Source organism: Martes martes, assembly GCF_963455335.1.
Source record: "Martes martes genome assembly, chromosome: 3".
NCBI lineage: Eukaryota > Metazoa > Chordata > Mammalia > Carnivora > Mustelidae > Martes > Martes martes.
Genome location: NC_137890.1, coordinates 146,442,070 through 146,462,834, shown reverse-complemented (window position 1 = coordinate 146,462,834; position 20,765 = coordinate 146,442,070). Strand labels below are relative to the sequence as shown.

At 39.2% G+C, this 20,765-nt stretch overlaps 1 protein-coding gene across 2 annotated transcripts in view; it reads right to left on the bottom strand.

Moving 5' to 3' along the window:
• Positions 1-14,842, bottom strand: part of STAM2 (signal transducing adaptor molecule 2) — a 54,366-nt gene extending 39,524 nt beyond the window's left edge. For both annotated transcript variants that reach the window (XM_080798890.1, XM_080798891.1), the window contains exon 1: positions 14,677-14,842. In XM_080798890.1, coding sequence (XP_080655016.1) covers positions 14,677-14,716 — 40 coding nt within the window. In that variant the 5' untranslated portion in view covers positions 14,717-14,842. The remainder of the gene's footprint in view (positions 1-14,676) is intronic.
• Between the last annotated feature and the right edge of the window lie 5,923 nt (positions 14,843-20,765).

Genomic DNA, 20,765 nt, shown 5'->3' with positions numbered 1-20,765 from the left:
TTATTTCTAGCACATAGACCAGTATCTGGACCACACAGGTACTCAGCAAACAGTGCTTTGATGAATAAATGAATGATGGTTACTCCTCCATATCCTATTACCCTGGGCACAGGGATGCCCCATGTAGTCCCACTAAAGTCTGTACAAAGTTTTGGACCAGCAAGAGCTTCTGGACCAACAAGTTTACTAAGCAAACACCCAAACGGGCTGCACAGGATCCAACTTCACTAGCAACATCATGTGGCAACAAAAGGCAATAGCACTGGAGGGCTTTATGAGGTTCCAGCTCCCTGCTTGTTTACTGAAGAGGAATGACAATACCTTTGGGACTTTAAACCAAGAGAAAGACGTCGTCAGTCAGGGAGGGAATGTCTCAAGAGGGAAGCAAAGGGCTTCTTGTGCTGTGATATATAGGTAACTCTGATCTAGAGTCTGAAGAGCAATCCCACATATTACATATGACAACTTTAGGCTCATCTTTTCTTTGCTTTAAAGTTCTTCCTGTTTTTGATAAGGTTTTGTTTTTGCTGTACAGATCTATCATCCTTTCTATATAGTCTCATCTGGTACAGTATTTAGAACTACCTGAAGATTAAATATTCACCTATATTATCTTTTGCGTATGTATTATTTCTCTTTTATAGGTAAATCTTTAGTTTCTCTGGAATTTCATTTGGTACATGGAATGAAGTAGGGAGAAAAATATTTTTACTAATTATTTGTCAGTAGTTTCAATTTTAAGAATCTATCATTTCCTCTTTGACCTCAGAACCCAGCATCATCATTTACCAAATTTTGTCAGAACACCATATGCATGAGTACAAAAAGTTGAGTCTGACTTTAGACCATCTAATAACCTATTACTGATAAAACTGAACTTTTAATGACTATTTTTTCAATTTCAGTCTGTGATACACAATTAAATATGAAACCTATTTAATACATACCAAAAACGCTTCCAACAATTTGAAAAACGTCTAAACGATATTTTTTGCTTGATTTAATTTTTATAGAAAATAGAAAAATCCTGATTTGAATGCTCTATCCAGCATAGTTTATGCTCTACAAATACAGGATTCGCAATTACTCTTTTAAAAAAGTGTAAAATCTGAAGACTTTATAATGGCCTGCCAAAAAGGATTTCATTTTTCAAGCGAACTAAATAACAGTTAAATTATGTACTTAGGAGTATTTTAAACTCCTGGAAAAAATTTTAAATATTATAATTAAGGAATCTTTCTTGTACAGCATTGTCACTCTGCCCAGTGTTGGGGCCACACCTCACATTATCCTGTGTCAAATGCATAGAGGAGGGAGAGAGTTTAAAAAGCCCTCCTGGGGCCTAAATGCTTAATTTCCAGGGTTTGGTGGGTGTAAGTCATAACGTTTCATCACCAGGTTTTGATTACTGCATATAAAGAGCCTCAATACACTGAAATATTTCACAAAGATTCTAACAATATCATATTCAGTCCATCAATACCTATAAAGTACAAAAAGGCACCCCCTCTACACAGTGGATTATGTTCAGCATACAACTTTAAAAAGAATTCAAGTCTACCCATAAAACTTTTAATGAAATAGGCTCTACCAGTAATTTTTAAAACTTAATTATATAAAAGAAAAATGCTCATAAGACATCTATAATTCTCCTCCTACTATGTTTGGAAATAAAAAGTCATGACTGATCTGCTTCCAACCACAGCAGAGTATCTGCTACCAGATTTGTTATTCTACCAAAAACAAGTACAAAACAGGCCACAATATATGAGGAAACTGTGCTCAGGAAATGAATAACAGGCAGTGCAGGTCTGAGATCATTGAGGGAAGGGAAATATGAAGGCCCCATGATGGCTCAAGCTTTTGCTTGGCAACACTTTCCTGTCCCAACACAAGTGGAACTAGCCTAAGTAGAGCAGCTGGGATAAAAAGACAGTATTTCTGAGCACCAAAGTTCTGGGGTTTGACATGGGTCCTTGGTCAAGGGCTAGGTAGGCTACTTGAGTCTCTATGATGTCTAGCAGAGATCACCTACTATGGGGCTGAAAGGTTTGGCAGTGCAGGAAGTCTTTGGAGTTCCTGCTTATTATGGACTGAACGGTTGTAGCCCCACAAAATTCAGATATTCAAGACTCAACCTATAGTGTTGTTATATTTGGAGACTGAGCCTTTATCTAAATGTTAAAAGAGATCATAGGGATGGAACCCTGATTCAAGAGGATTAGTATCCTGATAAGAAGAGACAACATGGAGCTCACTATATCTCACCATCTCTCCATACAAGCACAAAGAAGAGGTTATGTGAGCACACAATGAAAAGGCAGCCATCTGCAACCCAAGGAAAGAGATATTTCATCAGACACCAACCCTGCTGGCACCTTGCTCCTGGACTTCCAGTTTCCACAACCGTAAGAAGAAAAATTTGTTGTTGAATTCACCTAGTTCAAGGTTTTTTGTTATAGAAGCCAAGTGAACTAATACTCCACCCAACTAGAGTAGAGAGAACATTTCAGGCATTCAACTGAAATACAAAAAGTGAGTAAGGGTCCCTGTAATTTACTTCAAGATCAAAATAGGCCTGCCTCACAAAGAAAACCAAACCTAACAAAAACCTAAAAGATCCTCCCATAACAAAATTACCTAACAGAGGGGCGCCTGGGTGGCTCAGTGGGTTAAAGCCTCTGCCTTCGGCTCAGGTCCTGATCCCAGGGTCCTGGGATAGAGCCCCACATCGGGCTCTCTGCTCGGCAAGGAGCCTGCTTCCCTTCCTCTCTCTCTCTGCCTACTTCTCTGCCTACTTGTAATCTCTGTCTGTCAAATAAATAATATAATCTTAAAAAAAAAATTACCTGACAGAACAAAATTCAACACTCTTTAAACAAAAACAACATAATCTAGCCTCCTTAAAAAGAATCATATGAACAATATAATATAAAAAATCACCAGTAAAATAAAAGTAATTGATAGAAAATAGCATACTTCAAATATCAGAATTAGCACACACACACAAAAAAGGTACTTTATAGCAGGTATTACCAGGAACTTAAAGCAAAAGACTGTCATAATAAGTAAGTAGATGGTGAGTACTCAGCAGAGAAAAGGGAACTATAAAATTAAATTTCTAGAAGGAAAAAGTCAGATTACCAACTAAAAAAATTCACTAGACGGGCTTAAAACCAGACTGGAGACTGGAAAAACAGTGAATGTAAAGAAAAATCAATAGCAGTTCTCAAATTTGAAGAACAAAAAAATTTTAACTGGACAATCTCAGTATAATACTAACTTTTAAAACTTGCTATGTAACAAATTACTACAAGTTAGTAGTTTAAAACACCATCCATTATTACCTCATAGTCCTATAGTTAAAATCCAGGTATGCTTGGCTGGGTTCTATGCTCAGAGTGTTGTAAGACTTCTTCTTCTTCTTTTTTTTTTTTTAAGATTTTACTTATTTATTTGACAGACGGAGATCACAAGTAGGCAGAGAGGCAGGCATAGAGAGAGAGGAGGAAGCAGGCTCCCCGCGGAGCAGAGAGCCCGATGCGGGGCTCGATCCCAGGACCCTGGGATCATGACCTGAGCCGAAGGCAGAGGCTTAACCCACTGAGCCACCCAGGCGCCCCTGTAAGACTTCTTATTGGGGGTTTGGTGTTACTTAACTAAAACATGGTAACTAAATTCACACAAATTGGAACTATACAAAGAGAGGATTATCTGTACATTAAAGCAGAGTTTAAATCTTTCCTCAAATGTGCATGGAACTACCAAAACCTGGAAATAATCTAGGACAATATACACAGTATATTCTCTAAATACAATGTTTTTGGGGTGCCTGGATGGCTCAGGTTAAGCCTCTGCCTTCAGCTCAGGTCATGGTGTCAGAGTCCTGGGATTGAGCCCCACATCAGGCTCTCTGCTCAGCGGGGAGCCTGCTTCCCCCTCTCTCTCTGCCTGCTTCTCTGCCTCCTTGTGATATCTCTCTCTCTCTCTCTGTCAAATAAATAAATAAATAAATAATCTCTAAAAAAACACATACATACATACATACATACAATGTTTTGTTTTGTTTTTAATTAGACCAAGTGTAATACCCAAGCACATGGAAATTAACAGTCGGGACATATAAATAATTAAGATTATAACAGAGAGCAATATACAAATTTGTTATAATTAGTATACAACATATAAGTATCTTTTTAGTTTTTTTTAAAGATTTCATTTACTTATTTTTAAGAGAGAAAGAGAGCACACATGTACACCCAAGCAGGGGAAGCAGCAGGCAGAGGGAAAAACAGGCTCCCCACTGAACAAGAAGCCCCATGTGGGATTCAATCCCAGCATCCTGAGATCATGACCTGAGCCAAAGGCAGACACTTAACTAAATGAGCCACCCAGGTGTCCCAACATATCAGTATCTTGAGATATGACTAAAGCAATGCTTAGATCTTAGAGGAAAAGTTGTCTTTTATATATTAATAAGAAAAACACCAATTATTTTTATACCTTAAATTATAGTAGGAGAGAGGAGAAAACCGGAAAAAAATTTTTTTCAATAGCAGAAATAAACCAGAAAATGTTAAGTAAGTAAACAGAATTCATTTTTGGTATCTAACAAGAAACCACAGCTGACAGCTTTTACTAAAGATATAAAAATGTTCTTTCTTTGGACCAATTCATTATAAACTAAATAATTATTGAAAATGTAGGTGAGCCAAATTTTTCTAGTTTATAAATAAATCATACGTGTTTAATGATTAAAATAATGATATATACCGGTGCGCCTGGGTACCTCAGTGGGTTAAAGCCTCTGCCTTCGGCTCGGGTCATGATCCCAGGGTCCTGGGACCGAGCCCCGCATCAGGCTCTCTGCACGGCAGGGAGCCTGCTTCCCTTCCTCTCTCTCTGCCTGCCTCTCTGCCTACTTGTGATCTCTGTCTGTCAAATAAATAAATAAAATATCTTAAAAATAAATAAATAAATAAATAAATAAATAAAAATAATGATATATACTTGTTATTAAGTTTCTAGACCACACAACTTTTGTGTAAATTTGACTAAAATATCTATATTCAAAAATTCAACCCGATAGATAATAAATATTTCACCTCTTTCTCTGATTTAATAACAACCAAACTTCTAGCATTCTAGAATATCTGGGTTTAACATACATATTCTCATTTACTCCTCCCTCCTCACTTAATGTTTTGGTTTGTTTGGGTGTATTTCATTTATGCGAATCTTCAGTTTACTCTGGGGAAAGCAGTAATGTAAATTCTACCTTAAAATAAACTGTTTATTATCTTCTTTTTTTAAATACTGTTCATTATCTTGTAAAATAAAAATCAACTTACAGCTCTGAGTACTGAATGGTAGGTAATAATTTAATTTAGAACAACAGTAAGTAATAGCTTCAAAACATTTTATATATGCTAAACCACTTACACTTCAATCAACTGAAGTAAGGATTCTCCATTTTAGAGATGAGGAAACAGACACAGAAAAGTAACTAGCATAAGTACATACAACTAATAAGTAGTTAAACAGGGACTTCAATGTGTGGCATCTGATTCAGGGTTTCCTCCCTAGTTTGAATATTAAACAAACTGCTGCTTGAGTGCAATTTTTGTTCAAAACTGCTTAAGTAACTCTTCCCAACAAGTTAGTTTTCAGTTTCCCTATGTACGAATATTTTACACATACTACATAGGACAAATGTAAATTCAAGTCCTATCTAAAAGAAAAGGATCATCTAATATCATCTAATCTACCTCCACATCATCTAAAAATATAATCTATTTAAGAGCTTCTTGATCTGGTGGAATACAGAAGAGTGACTGACCCTCTTTTGATTTCACACATCACCGTTAGAATTTGGGGGGGCACGTAGGACAGTTAGGAAGGAGGGGGAAAACCACATCAAAATCATCTTTTACTGCTTTGTAATACTGTAAACCACCTATTAAAAAGGCAAAAGGTTTAGGACCAGCCTTTGTATTTCTGCAAGTTCACTTTTTTCCTGGCTGATACTCCCAACATGCCCTCTCTAAACCCACACCTCACCAACTCCCTCCCAACTCCACAAAATGGGCATGCTCATTTCCACACTCTTACATTAGGGAATAGGGAAGAAACAAAAATGTAGTAAGCATAATTTTTATTGTAACAGACCTATCAGGAAGCTTCATGCGCAAGATAGCTGGAGAAAAGGAAAAATGAATCTCCAAAGTAGCTAAAATGTCAAAGATGGAAAAGCAAAAGCAGTTAGACTGGACAGGCAATCACATGACCTCTGCAAACTGAGGAAATCATCATGCACACTCTATATGCATCTGTGAGGTACACATGCCACCCATTAAACACTGAAGACCTGCCTTCTATACACCCAGCTCTGAAACTAACTTACTAGCCCAAGGTCTCTGCATAGTTCACCTTGACTCAGGTTATGAGAGATTAAAATGGCTGCCATGCTTAAAAGAGGAGTTGTGAAAATTAAGTGAAAAGAAAAATGGATGAAACACTTAAAACTAGATACTTCAAAAAAGAGGTTATTTGTTTGCTTATGATTGATTGATTGATTGATTGATTAAAGAGTTGTGTGTTCCACTGACTAAGGCAGCCAGGTGCCCCTCAAATAACTTTACTTAAAGGTGTCCAACATCAACAGTCATCAGATAAATACATATTAAAACTACAATGAGATAACACTAAAATAACTAAAATTCTTAAAAGTACAGCACTAGGTACTGACAAATTCCTGACATGAAATTGAAGCAATATGAGCTAAAAATAAGTAGATGGGTGGGACACTTCAGAACACTGATTTTCAGAGGGCGTTGTCTGATACATGTCACACTGACCTTCTTGGGTTCAATCCCTAAACTAAATACAAAGATTTATTCACTATCAAGTGGAGTAACAGAGCCAAATAAGACAACAACATAAAACAAAATTCTTTCCCTTCAACCCTCAAGGGCATAGCACTACTAGGAAAACCAAAACCTGCAGTGCTAGATTTAGGCAGAGCTTTTAGAAGAGAATGTTAAGATACTTCATCCCATGACACATAAAAGCAAAAGAATCTGCTTCAGATAACAATAAAAAAATCCCTTTTAGTTCACATAAGCTAAATCCTGAGTCTCTACAATTCTCATGTTTCATGTGAAAATAAACAAATGCTTCATGAAAAGAATATTTACTGACCAAAGAGTTTGCCAAATTTTTAGTTACAATAAAAATTTCACTAGCAAATTTTTTTCATCCTATATGTTACTATCATTTAAAAATTATAATAGGGATACAGTACATAACAATTTTTAATTCTTTGTCATTTCCCTTCATGCTTCTATAAAAGATCTATTAAATACAACTTCTGTTGTTGCATTAAAAGCCAGTCAGAACTGCAAATACTTCGGGGCACCTGGGTGGCTCAGTGGTTAAGCATCTGCCTTGGGCTCACATCGTGATTCCAGGATCTTGGGATCAGCTCCCTGCTCAGCGGGGAGCCTGCTTCTCCCTCTCCCACTCCCCCTGCTTGTGTTCCCTCTCTTGCTGTTTCTGCCAAATAAATAAAATCTTTAAAAAAAAAAAAAAAGAACTGTAAATACTTCATGGGATTTTCAGTTTTCAACATTCTTTAACTAGATGACTCTAAGGAAAATCTTTGAATGCAACAGTGATAGCTGTCACAAACAAGTTTCAGTGGTAAAGAAATATTAAGTGTTAAACAGAGTGTCGTAGGAGAAGTGCTTATTCTTCAGACATTAGCAGTTATAGGTCCATTAAAAACTGTTAGAAAGACAAATACCATATGATTTCACTCATATGCAGATTTTAAGAAACAAAACAGACGAACATATGGAAAGGGGGAAAAGGGGAAAAAAGAGGGACACAAACTATAAGGGACTCTTAATAGAGAACAGAGGGCTGACGGAGGGAGGTGAGTGGGATTCAGGCAAGATGGGTATTAAGGAGGCACTTGTTGGGATGAGCACTGGGTGTGGTATGTAAGTGATCAATCACTGAATTCTACTCCTGAAACCAATATTGCACTGTATGTTAACCGACTGAAAAAAATTAAAAAATAATAATGTTAAGGGTAGTCTAAAAGATGGGAGCAAGATTTATTACTCCAAAAGAAGACTTGAAGATGCCAATAAACTAATGTGAACTTCCGTCCTAAAAAGGAAAGGATAAGGGAAAAGGATGAGCAATACCAAAATGTCTCAGGTTTCTAGAAACAATATTCTCACCAAGGGGGTTTGACAAATGTTGCTGCTTGACATATAACTGATACAGGAAGGCAGACTATGAGCAAAAATATTTTTAGAAACTTTGTGAAAGACAGGGCACCTGGGTGGCTCAGTCAGTTGAGCATCTGACTTTGGCTAGGTGGTAGGCTTAGGTCATGATCTCGGAGTCCTAAGATTGAGCCCCGTGGCTGCTCAGTGGGGAGTCTACTTGCTTATCTCCCTTCCTCTGCCCCTCCCCCCAACTTGTGCCCTCTCAAAGGAATAAACAAAATTTAAAAAAAAAAGGGGGGGGTGCCTGGGTGGCTCAGTTGGTTAAGCAACTGCCTTCAGCTCAGGTTGTGATCCTGGAGACCTGGGATCGAGTCCTGCATCGGGCTCCCAGCTCCCTGCTTCTCCCTCTGACCTTCTCACCTCTCATGCTCTCTCTCACTATCTGTTTCTCAAATAAATAAATAAAATTAAAAAAAAAAAACAACAACTTTGTAAAAGACAAAGTGAAAAGCCAAAAGGAGGGGAGAAGGAGAAGGTTAGATCTGGGGAGCCAAGGTAACCAAGGAAAGAAAAAGTCTACGGCCATACCACCCTGAACGCGCCCGATCTCGTCTGATCTCGGAAGCTAAGCAGGGTCGGGCCTGGTTAGTACTTGGATGGGAGACCAAGGAAAGAAAAAAATGATGGTTAGAATTATAAGTTGCCAAGTCACTGGAGTTTGATATTCTATACTACATGCTATAAACAAGGTCTACTCTTTTAACACTCAGAACACCTTTAAGGTTCTTTCATTTAAACAAACAAAAAAAAAGCAGCATAGAGACACACCCACCCAAGAACACAGCTACAGTATTATCTTGCATATTTACTTGTAGAAAAATAATCCTTTTGCTCTCTTGCCTTATTTTCAAACTATAATCTAAGTAAGCTTAGAACTAATTATTATTAAAAGGAATAAAAACATCTACTTTTAATTATCAACATCATCAGTTCATAGGAAACAAAAATATAAATTATAATGCCTTTATCTTAAATTCTAAAAGAGCATAAAAGAGATTCCCTTTTATGATTATACCACTCTGATCCATAAATCCGTATGAAAGAACAAAGTCTAAAAACAGCTAAGACTATGAAAATGAAGAAAAACAAAACAGGGGAACTTGTCCAAGGCCACTGACATTTAAATGTGGTATTGTTGGCAGACTAGACAGAGAACAGTGTAGAAGGACCGAAAGCACAGACACAGGCTTCATATAAGGAATGTACTGTATGAGAGTGTCCCAAAATCATCAGGAAAGGACAGACAATTCAGTAGACAGTGATTAGACAATAAATTAATGTCTACTACAGCTGATTATCCAATCAAATTCCTCCTCAGACCTTGCACAAAGATCAAGTCCAGGTGGATTAAAGACCTAACTGTGAAAATCGAAACGAAAAATCTTTCAGAAAAAAATATGACAAGATCCTTATAACCTCAGGGTAGAGAAGGCTTTCTTAAAATAAGAAAAATGAAATCAAGAAAGACAGTATCAATGAATTAAAACTTAAATTTTGTTGGGACACCTTGGTGGCTTACTTGTTTAAGCGTCTGCCTTCAGCTCAGGTCATGGTCTCTCAGCCCTGGAATTGAGTGCCACTTGCTTAGCAGGAAGTCAGCTTCTTCCTCTCCCTCTGCACCTCCCCTCCCGCACCCCTGCACAAGCCTGTGTATTGCACACTCCCGCACTCTCTCTCTCTCTCTCAAATGAATAAATGATATCTTTTTAAAAAATCTTAAGTTTTTTAATAAAAAACAACAAACTGAGATACATATCTGCAATTCACACAACCAACAGATTAGTAGAGAATGTACAAGGAACTTTAAAATTCAGTAAGACAAAATAATCCAACGGAGTAATAAGTAAAAGTAACAAGCAGGTAACTTACAGAAAAAGAAAACAAAATAACCAAGAAATAAGTAAAAAGATGCTCAACTTTACTAGCAATGAAGCTGAAATGAAAACTGCCCTATTTCACACTCATCAACTTGGCATAGATTTAAAAATATGACACCCAGGGTTCATAAGAATGGTGAACAAAAAAGAACTTTACTGCCACTGCTGGTGGGAGTAAAATCTCCCACAAGCACTTGGAAAGGCAGTTCTGCACTAATAATTTGCAAGTTTGCACTATCTATACTTTAAGCAAGGAATTTTACTTCAAGATACAACCCCTAGGGAATCTCTCACTCATGTAAAGAAGAAAACCTGGGTTAAGAACTTTCACACACTGTTGTCTATAGCAAAAACCTGGGAAAAAAACTTGATGTCCATCAACAGGAGAATTAACAAATAATGTAGTGTATTCATACAGTGGAATACCACACAACTGTTAAAATTAATGAACTAGAGCTACAAATATCAACAGAAATAATTCACAAAAATGCTGAATGACAAGATACAAATGACAAAGAATGACACTATTTTTTATGAAGTTTAAAAACATGCGAAACAATACATATAGTGTATTTGTGTATGTGTTATTTGTATTATAAAATACAGTTTTATCTTTTTGGAGAGTGTTTAACACTGAGAAAGGAGGAGAAAGAGTAGGATTAGGAATAAAACAGGAAAAGAACAGCTGCTAAATGTTCCAAAGAATTTCAGCTCTATCTTGAATGTTTTCTTTAAAAAAAAAAAAAAAGTGTGGCAATATTAGGCTTGACAGAGTTGGCTAATAGGAAAAGGACTTTATATCATATCCTGTATTTTATGTTAAAATACATCAATTAAAATGTTAACAATGTGAAGACTTAAGGTTATAAATACAGAAAGAGATTAACTATTCAAGTGATCACTCTCATCCATAACCAAAAAATTTAACTAATTTTTTGCAAAATTTACAGCAACCTCACTGTGTTCAAGAATTGTCTTAAGAGGGGAGCCTAGGTGGCTCAGTGGGTTAAAGCCTCTTGCTTTTGGCTCAGGTCATGACCCCAGGGTCCTGGGATGGAGCCCCACATCCAGCTCTCTGCTCAGCAGGGAACCTGCTTCCCCCACTCTCTCTGCCTGCCTCTCTGCCTACTTGTGATCTCGGTCTGTCAAATAAATAAATAAAATCTTTTAAAAAAAAAAAAAGTCTTTCGGTACACCTGGGTAGCTCAGTTGATTAAGCATTCAACTCTTGATTTCAGCTCAGGTCATGATCTCAGGTAGTGAGAATGAGGCCCCAAGCTGGGCTCCGCACTGGATGTGGAGACTGCTTCGGGTTCTCTCTCTCTCTCTCTCCCCCTCTGCCCCTCCACCTCCGCTCTCACAAAATCAAATAAATCTTTTCTTTTTTAAGAAGTCTCCTTTCAAGATAAAACTTCATGCTTCAATCCACCGTGTCATTAAGTGTTTTATAGAGGTAGAATTTGAGCTCAGCTTTGTGGGACATAAGTTAGTGTACCTATAAGGAAGGCAATATTAAGGTTGTTGAAAAAAGAAGAAGGATATCAGTACATAGAAAATGGCACAAAGGCAGAAAATGCCTCCCCGCCACCACCACAAAAAGGTTGTCTGGCTTGAGTAGGGAGAAAAAAGACGTGCAAGTCACAACTGAGCTAGAGTTGGGGAGAGAAAAGCCAAGTCATGACCTGGGAAGCAATGTAATGACACTGGAAAAACTGGCATAAAATATAAGAAAATGACATCTTCCTTTTTAACATTATCTTCTCAGTCTTCCTACTGTGGCTCTGTCCCTCATATTTCACCTTTCCTTGAAATCTCTCAGAATGGCTGCCCCAACAAAGCTCCACCTCAAGAACCCTATACAACCACTTTAAGATGTGGAGGTAGGGGAGAATGGTGGGAGGTATGTGGATATTTCATTTTTTAAATTTTTTTTAAAGATTTTATTTATTTATTTGACAGAGAGAAATCACAAGTAGGCTCCCTACTGAGCAGAGAGCCGGATGCAGGACTCTATCCCAGGACCCTAAGATCATGACCTGAGCTGAAGGCAGAGGCTTTAACCCACGAGCCACCCAGGTGCCCCGATATATTTTACTTTTTTGCTCAACACAGCTTCAAAGAAATTTTACTGAACAAAACAAAAATCCAGATTTGAAGAAATCAAATAAAATACTTGAAGAGCTCATATTGCCATAGCTAACATACCCTTCAGGGTTTGTAGGATCTGACTCCAAGGAAAAAACAGGAACCTGTTGGAGATCCTTACTTCCTAGGCTTTGGCCTGCTTCCATGTGACAAGTCATATACCATCAACAACTTAGGAATGCCTTTGTAAACATCTTGACCCACTACAGCTTTTTCTCAAGGTCTGAGGGAAGAATTTCTTCCCAACATGAATGATGTCAAGACAAGAATGCTCGACCTCCAGTGAAACTGCACCTACAAAAGGAATGTGGTTTCATCTTTAAAAACCCTTAATTATAAAACGACCATATACATATAGTTAGAGGTGGTTACTTCCGGCAGGCAAAATTACTGTCAAGAAAAGAGGGAAAGAGAGAGAGGATAATGTTAACATCTTTACAAAGAAAGCATGTTCCTGAAAGTCCTTGTTGTCTTTTCAGGGAAGATGACTTTTAAAGAGAAAGAATGTAAGGCACCTTGTGTATTTCCAGCAATATATTTATTACATTATATTACATTATCATTTTACATATGTATGTATCCTCCATTAGACTGAGAGTTCCTCAAGGGCAAGAATTCAGTCTATTAAATTTTTGTGTCCCCAGAAATTAACACAATACAGATACACACACTAATCATTCAATGATGTTTTTTGAATGAAAAGTAAACAGAAGAATGACTAAAAAAAAAACCCCAATGGTAACAAAAATCAGACTGAAACAAAAAGGGTAAGTGAAAAGGCAATGACACTGCAAAGGAACATATTCTAGACATCTCACGTTAAGTAACAACTTGCTTATATTACTTAACTATTTCAAATTAAAAGGAAATTTCTATTCTGAAAAACGTTAACATATAACTTTTCTTCTGTGATATGGATTTAAGGGCAATTTAAACTCCATATAATTTCATTCCACTTTTTCTACTAATCCCATTCACGTGTCTATTTTTTTTAAAGATATTTATTTATTTACTTGAGAGAGAGAGCAAGCGAGCTGTGGGGAGGGACAGAGGGAGCGGAAGAAGCAGACTTTCCACTGAGTGGGAAGCTGGATGCTGGATGCTGGGCTGGAACCCAGGACCCGGAAATCACGACCTGAGCTGAAGGCCCATCTGACCGAGTCACTCAAATGCCACACATTCACATGTCTAAAAGAAGTTAGTAGTGGGGGGCACCTGAATGGCTCAGTTGGTTGAGCATCTGACTTTTGATTTCAGCTCAAGTCATGATCTCAGAGTCAAGAGATCAAGGCCGTGTTGGGCACAGAGCCTACTTGAGATAGTCTCTCTCTCTCTCTCTCCCCACCTTCCCTCAAGGAAAAATTAGAAAAAGTAGTAGATGTTGTTGTTACTGGTGAACCTCAATCAAACTCGCTCTTTTATTCTCAAACTGTCTTTTGGATAGTGACTTCAATCACACTTGAACTAACAAGTACTTGAAGCTGTGACTGGTGGCATTGCCAATGAAATAATCTATACACGGCAGTGTTTTTTGTTTGAACAGTAGTATCTCCTTTCCTACCGTAATATTAAGCTGTGATCCACTACGCCATACAGGGACTTTAGGAATCACTGAGGGGAAGGTCAGTTTTACTGTCAATTTTACTGTTCTTCTAGTGCCCAAAGTAAGTTCTCATATCCTATCACCTTTTCTCTCATTCCATAGTCACTAAAAACATCGCTCTTACAACTCCAACAAATAAAACAGCAGTTCTAAACTGTTTTGAGATTCTAGGGCTTTTTCATACCCTAAGACAAAACATCTCGGAGCACTTGCGCCATCCAGGGATAGAGAGTAACACTTCAAACCATTGTGAATAAATCCTGAAGCTGTGCTAACAGAGCTTGGACGCGTTTGTATAGGAGCGAGGTGAGAGAGGGTTTTCCTATTGAATGGAGGCAAGTCGGGGTCTCTTGTGTTGGGCTGTCTCAGACAGGAAGGTCTTTCCACCGCTGCATCATCCACAAATTGGGGCGGGGGGGGTGATGAACCAGCTGTAGACGGAGCAGGAAGTTTGTATCATCAACTCCGCAATTGCTTACTTGGTCCAGTCCCCGGCAAGCCACAGGCTCTTCCCTATTCCTACGCTCCGCGAGGGGAAGAATCTTCTTTCCCGGACTCCGACCTCAGGTGTGCAAGAGGCACTCTCCCAGGCCGCTAGCGACGCGTCAAGGTATCCCCCTGAAAACTCTGGGCGGCGAGGCAGCGGCGCCGCCCCCTTCTCTCCCTTAGCTCGGCTTTCCAGTCCCCGGAGTCGCCGCCGCCCACTTTCTAGCACAACAAACAGCGGTCCGAGCCCGTGCCAAGCACTTACCCACGTCCTGCTCGAAGGGGTTAGCGGTGAACAGAGGCATCTTGCCGTCCCTGAGCCCTAATCGCTGTGGTCTGGCTGTAGCGCGGCCGCCGTTCCAGGTTGGGTGACCCGCGGCCGGCGCTTCCTAGACGGCTCCGCTCCGACCGCGTCTTCGCACTTCCGCCACAGCACCTGCCCGGCTCCCGCCTGACGGGCCACTCCGGGTCCGCACTCCACGCCGCGTTCCAGCCTAATTCTCTTCCCCGGACGAGCTCCGCCGGCGTGCGGATCCTCTCAGCGCTCCTGTCGCCGCTTCCTCCCGGGAAAAGGCAGCAGCCCTTGTCCCAGTCTTTCGTTAAGGGTCAGGCGGCCGCCGCGGCCACCTTTCCATCGCTAGGCCCCCGGCAAGCCACGGAGCAGGGGACCTTCGGGGCCGGAAGTTGTCGCTCCTAGAACTGGGCGACCCTAAAAGCCCGGAAGCCACCGTGCGGGCGGCGGCAGTGAAGGGGCGCTGTCGTGCGGGGTGTTCCGCGCTCAGAGGATCTAATTCTCGCTCATTTAATTCGTTCCTAAACTTGCAGCCTAATCCCTCGAGGGCCGACCAGTGGCTGCTTTTGCGTCACAGTCCCGTTGCCCTGGAAACGGATGGAGTCTCGGCTTCTAACCCCTGCTGGAATAACCACCCTAGAAAGCAGTGGTCGAAGTAACTATAAATCTGTGGGGATTCCCTAACTGTTCGCTTTCCATCATGTTTTCGCCCTGAAAACACAGCTCGACTCTGGGATTCCAAAGACGAATGAGGCACACACTTCCTACCTTCAAGTTCCTGACAGTCCTTTAGGGCCAATGTAGCATGAGCAAGACAGTGTATAACGATCCTGATAGGAGCCACAAATGAAGTTTCCGTAGGAGCCAGCCAGTTATTTACGTGAATAGAAAGTGCAAATACGCTTCCCAGCCACAAATTCCCTATCCCTCTTAACCCTGCCCCCTGCTTGCTTTATCTATAGCAGTTATCACTTCCTAAACTTAACTGTCATGTTTTCTGTCTCCTCTTTAGCATAGAAACTCCGTGACCAGTTTTGTTCACTGCTTTATCTCCAGCATCCAAGAGTGTCTGGCAAGTGGTAGGTGCTCAGTAAATACTTTTCCAGTGTAGTTATGACTGTCCAACTGAACAACACATATCCAAAGATGGCAGCTGCTAGTAAACTTGAGTCATTTGTTGAAGTGTGGGCTCTACTAGAACTTAATTTTCAACAGTTTTTAAATGTTAAGAATTATTTCCGCATTTTAACAATGGGTCAAATAAAAACATTTGCAACCACAGAACCCTTACACATAAAATAGTTCAGAAAGGTGATTGCATGTTCTATGAAGTTGGTACACAAATAAGAAAGATTTGCAAGTGAAGGGAAATGGTTTTCAAAAAATTATGTTTGGAGACTTCCTAGGATTAAGACTTAGAGTTGGAATGGAAACAGGACTAGATAAAGAGGAAACAGATTGGGAAGAGCTTTCAGGAAGATAAAATATTTTAATTTCAGCATATAAGGCCCTAAATACTCATTTAAAGATTTTGAGCAGCAGAGTAACATAATTAAAAAAAAAAAAGTATCTGGATAGTAATCTGACATCAGTGTGCACCATGTGTCTGAAGTAGCAGAATCTCACAGAACAGTTTAGCAGGTTATTGTAGCGCTTGAAAGCCATTAGAAGAGATATTGTAGAAGAGTGCATACTAAGAACAAAGGGCTGAGGATTAGCCTTTGGAAGGTATTCCCATTTTAAAGATTTTATTTTATTTATTTGACAGACAGAAATCACAAGTAGGCAGAGAGAGAGAGGGTGGAGGAAACAGGCTCCCTGCTGAGCAGAGAGCCTGATGCGGGGCTCGATCCCAGGATCCTGGGATCATGACCTGAGCCGAAGGCAGAGGCTTTAACCCACTGAGCCACCCAGATGCCCCAAGTATTCACATTTTAAAGACACTTCTCACCTTGAATGCCAAGCATACTCAAGAATCTGTAAGTACTTACCTTTCTCTGTGTGTACTCAGCCTCTTGGTGAGTTTGTCCAATTAGCAAATTTCTTAATAGTCACTAAGAGCCAGATTCTATTAGAAACAAGAGGATACAGAGATTGTTCATTGCAACTTCCCCTGATGAAGTTATTGAAGAATTAAAAGATATGTCAATGGCAGCTCACAAATTCTGCTGTGTGAAGAAATACAGCTTTTATATTTTTCTGTGATACAACATCTTTTGAGCCTCTATAACAGGGGCTCCCTGATAACAGAAAATAATCTTATCAAGTTCAGTTCAGTTCAGTTCTTGGTTATTTTGGGTTTACACTCAACAGATCTAGAATATCCTTACCTCAGAGCACATTCCCTGAACATATACCAAGATCCATCCCCAGCCAGGTATGTTCTTCCAATTCTGCCAGTATGTGTTTGTCGAATAATCTTTTTTATTCCAAAACAAGGACAGTGCTTCCCCGGTAAGGCCATGATGGAAGTTGACCCTAGTTATTGGCTTAGAAACACTGGAGATAGTTGTGGCAAATCTTAAGGGAATCTAGCATCTTGGAAGGCATCTTTCTCGGGTGAAACTTCTGCATGGTTTTCAAAGGGAGGTCACTATCCTACAGCAAGGGCAAGTGTACCTTGTCCAGAGGATTGAGGTAAATCTATCAGCTCAATGTTCTCAAGAGTTTCCACCATGATATCTCCATCCTAGATCTCAAGGTCTCATGATTCTCCCTTCCTGGCCCTGACTTTAATTTAGGAGACATGCTGTGGGTTATGAATTCAACCTTCTAATTTCACTACTCTCACAGTCAGGACCTGAGTTTGATTTCTTTTTGTTTAAACTATAATCTGTCCCTGTGGCTACAGTATATAAAGCTCTTGCATTCTCTCTCACTCTTTCATTTTTTCCTTTGTGTTTTAGTTTAGATAATCTCTCTTTCTCTTTCTGATAAATGGTACATGAATTGTAGTCTTTTTTAAATGAATTTCTAAAGCATTTTGTTTGAGTTTTTTAAATATTTTTTTATTTTGGAATAATTTTAGATTTACAGAGAAGTTACAAAGATAGTGCAGAGAGTTCTCACTTGCCCCTCACTCTGTTTCTCCCATTGTTAAGATCTTATAGTTCCATGAAATATTTGCAAAGCTAAAAAACCAATATTGACTCATTGCCATTAACTAAACTCCAAACTTTATTTGGATTTTACCAGTGTTTACATTATGTCCTCTTTTTTCCCAAGGATTCAATCCAGCTGTGTCAGGGTTCCCTGAGACCACCCCCAAGTTTAATGATTTGCCAGGACTCAAGAATCAGCATATAGTCATCCTCATGACTATGATTTATTACAGTGAAAGGATACAAAACAAAATCAGCAAAATCTGGGGTGAAGTCCAGAAGTACAAGCTTCCAAGAGTCCTGTCTCAGTGGAGTCACACAGGACATGTTTAATTTCTTTAGGAACAAGTTGTGATAACTAGAACTGTTGTCTGCCAGTAAGCTCATTGCAGATTCAGTGCCTAAGATTTTTATTAAGGGCTAGTCACACAGGTACTCTCTACCTAACAATCACCCAAATTTCTAGACTCTCAGAGGGAAAGCAAGTGTTCACCATAAACTGTATTGTTTGTATGAACAGTTTAGGCACCATGAACCATTCTTATAAGGGAATTGTGGGAACTCTCCCAAAATCTAAGTTCCCAGATACCAGTCAAGGGCCAGCCTTGCAAGCAGGCCTTTCCAAGGACAGCAATCTCAAGACTGCTTTGTTAACTCTTTTTTAAAAAAGATTTTATTTATTTGTGTGTGAGAAAGAGAGCAAGCTTGATTGGGGAGGGGCAAAGGGAGAAGTAGGCTCCACACTGGGCAAAGAGCCTGATGCAGAACTCAATCCCAGGACCCCGGGATCATGACTGGAGCCGAAGGCAGATGCCCAACTGACTAAGCCACCCAGGCATTCCTGTTAACTCTTTTCTGCATACCAAGGTGGCACATTTCATTTAGTTGTCATGTCTCCCTAGTCTTCTCTGATTTGTAGCAATTTCTTAGTCTTGTTTTTCATGACCTTGATAGCCTTGAGTCATTCCTTTTCATAACCTTGATAGCCTTGATCGGATATCCTATAGACTGTCCCTGAATCTAGATTTGTCTGATGACTTTTTCATGCTTTGATGGGTATTATGGGGTTTTGGAAAGAAGGTGTCCTCATCACATCATTGTAGGGGGTACATGATATTCACATGATTTCTGGTGATGGTAACTGTTCAGCACTTCCATTTTATAGTTAATATTTTTCCCTTTCCCTGCTCCAAGGAAGCAGGTTACTGAGTCTAGGCCATCCTCAAAGGGAAGGGAGGGAATTAAGCTTTACCTTCCATGTCCCTTTGATGTGCCCCTATTCTTTTTTTTTTTTTTTTTTTGAGCATTTCTTTACTTTCTGGTACCACAATGCTTCAGTCTCACCTTGTATTTTCTCTGTCTCAGTCTTAGAATGAAACATTTCTCAAAGGAACCTTGGTTTTGAAAGTCTCTTTAAAGGCTGCCATGGATGGCTTCTAGCTTTCGCGTTATGCCTTGAGTAAATAGCTGGCTAACATGAGCTAGTCATTTCCTTCCTGTAGCACATTAATAATAATTAGGAACAGCCAACCAACTCTACAGTTCTTGTAATTGTCCTTATCTTTCTCAAATGCTAGAGCTATTATCAAAGCCAGTGCATGCCATTCTACCTATACTTTCCCCCAGTTTACCATGGTCTTAGTAATTATGATGGTACAGAAGTAGCTTTCAAATTTTGCATCTACAAGAACCAGTGGGAGGGATTGTTAAAAACACTAATTGCAAAAAAACAAAAACAAAAACAAAACACTAATTGCTGGACCTCATTCCATAGTTTCTGATTTAGTAAGTCTTTTGCGAAACACAGCCTAGCCCCTAACTGGTCAAATGTAAAATCTCCCACTACAGACCTATTTTCTTCAGTTTTTTTCTTTTACTAAGCATATCATGTCTGGCTTTCAACCAATAATTACAAAGCATACTGAAAGACAAAAACCAACATTAAACAGCAGAAAGAGCAAGCATCGTAACCAGACTCAGATATGGCAGAGATGTCAGACATTTCTTAAACTCACAGATTCTTCAGCCATGTCCAGTCCACTGATGAACCCGTTAAAAGATTCTTCATTTCCTTTACAGTATTTTCAATATTGATTAGTATTGCCTCTTGATTCTTTCTTAGAGTTTCCATCTCTGCTTACGTTACCCATTAGATCTTTTTTTTTAATTGAAGTATAGATGACATATTAGGTTTAGGTGTACATACAGTGATTTGACAATTACAGTTGACCCTTGAATAACATGGGGACTAGGGGTGCTAACACCCTGCACAGTCAAAAATCCACAAATAACTTTTGACTCTCCCAAAACTTAGTTGCTAATCGCCTACTGTTGACCAAAAGCCTTAACAATAACAAACAGTTAACACATATTTTAAATTTTATATGTATTATGTACTGTATTCTGACAATAAAGCTAGAGAAGAGAAAATGCTATTAATAAAATCATAAAGAAAAGGGGCACCTTGGTGGCCCAGTTGGTTAAGCATCTGCGTTTGGCTCAGGTCATGGTCCCTGTATCCTGGGATTGAGCCCCATATCAGGCTCCCTGCTCAGCAGAGAGCTGCTTCTCCCTCCACCTCTCTCCCTTGGCTTGTGCTCTATCTCTCACAGTTACTCCCTTTCTCTCAAATAAATAAATAAAATCTTTAAAAAAATAAAATCATAAAGAAAAGAAAATACATTTATAGTACTGTAAAAAAGTCTGCATGTAAGTGGAACTGTGCGGTTCAACTCATGTTGTTGAAGGATCAACTTAATATCCATTACAAAATGCTCACCGCTAGAAGTGTAGTTACCATCTAATTTCCCATCTGTTCTTACATGTTGTACACTTTTTCCATTAGCACCTTTATTATATTAATATAATTAATTTAAATCCTGGTGTCATTATTCTAATATCCCTGCCATATCTGAGTTTAGTTCTGATGCCTGTTTATCTAGTTAGGGGTTAGGCTGTATT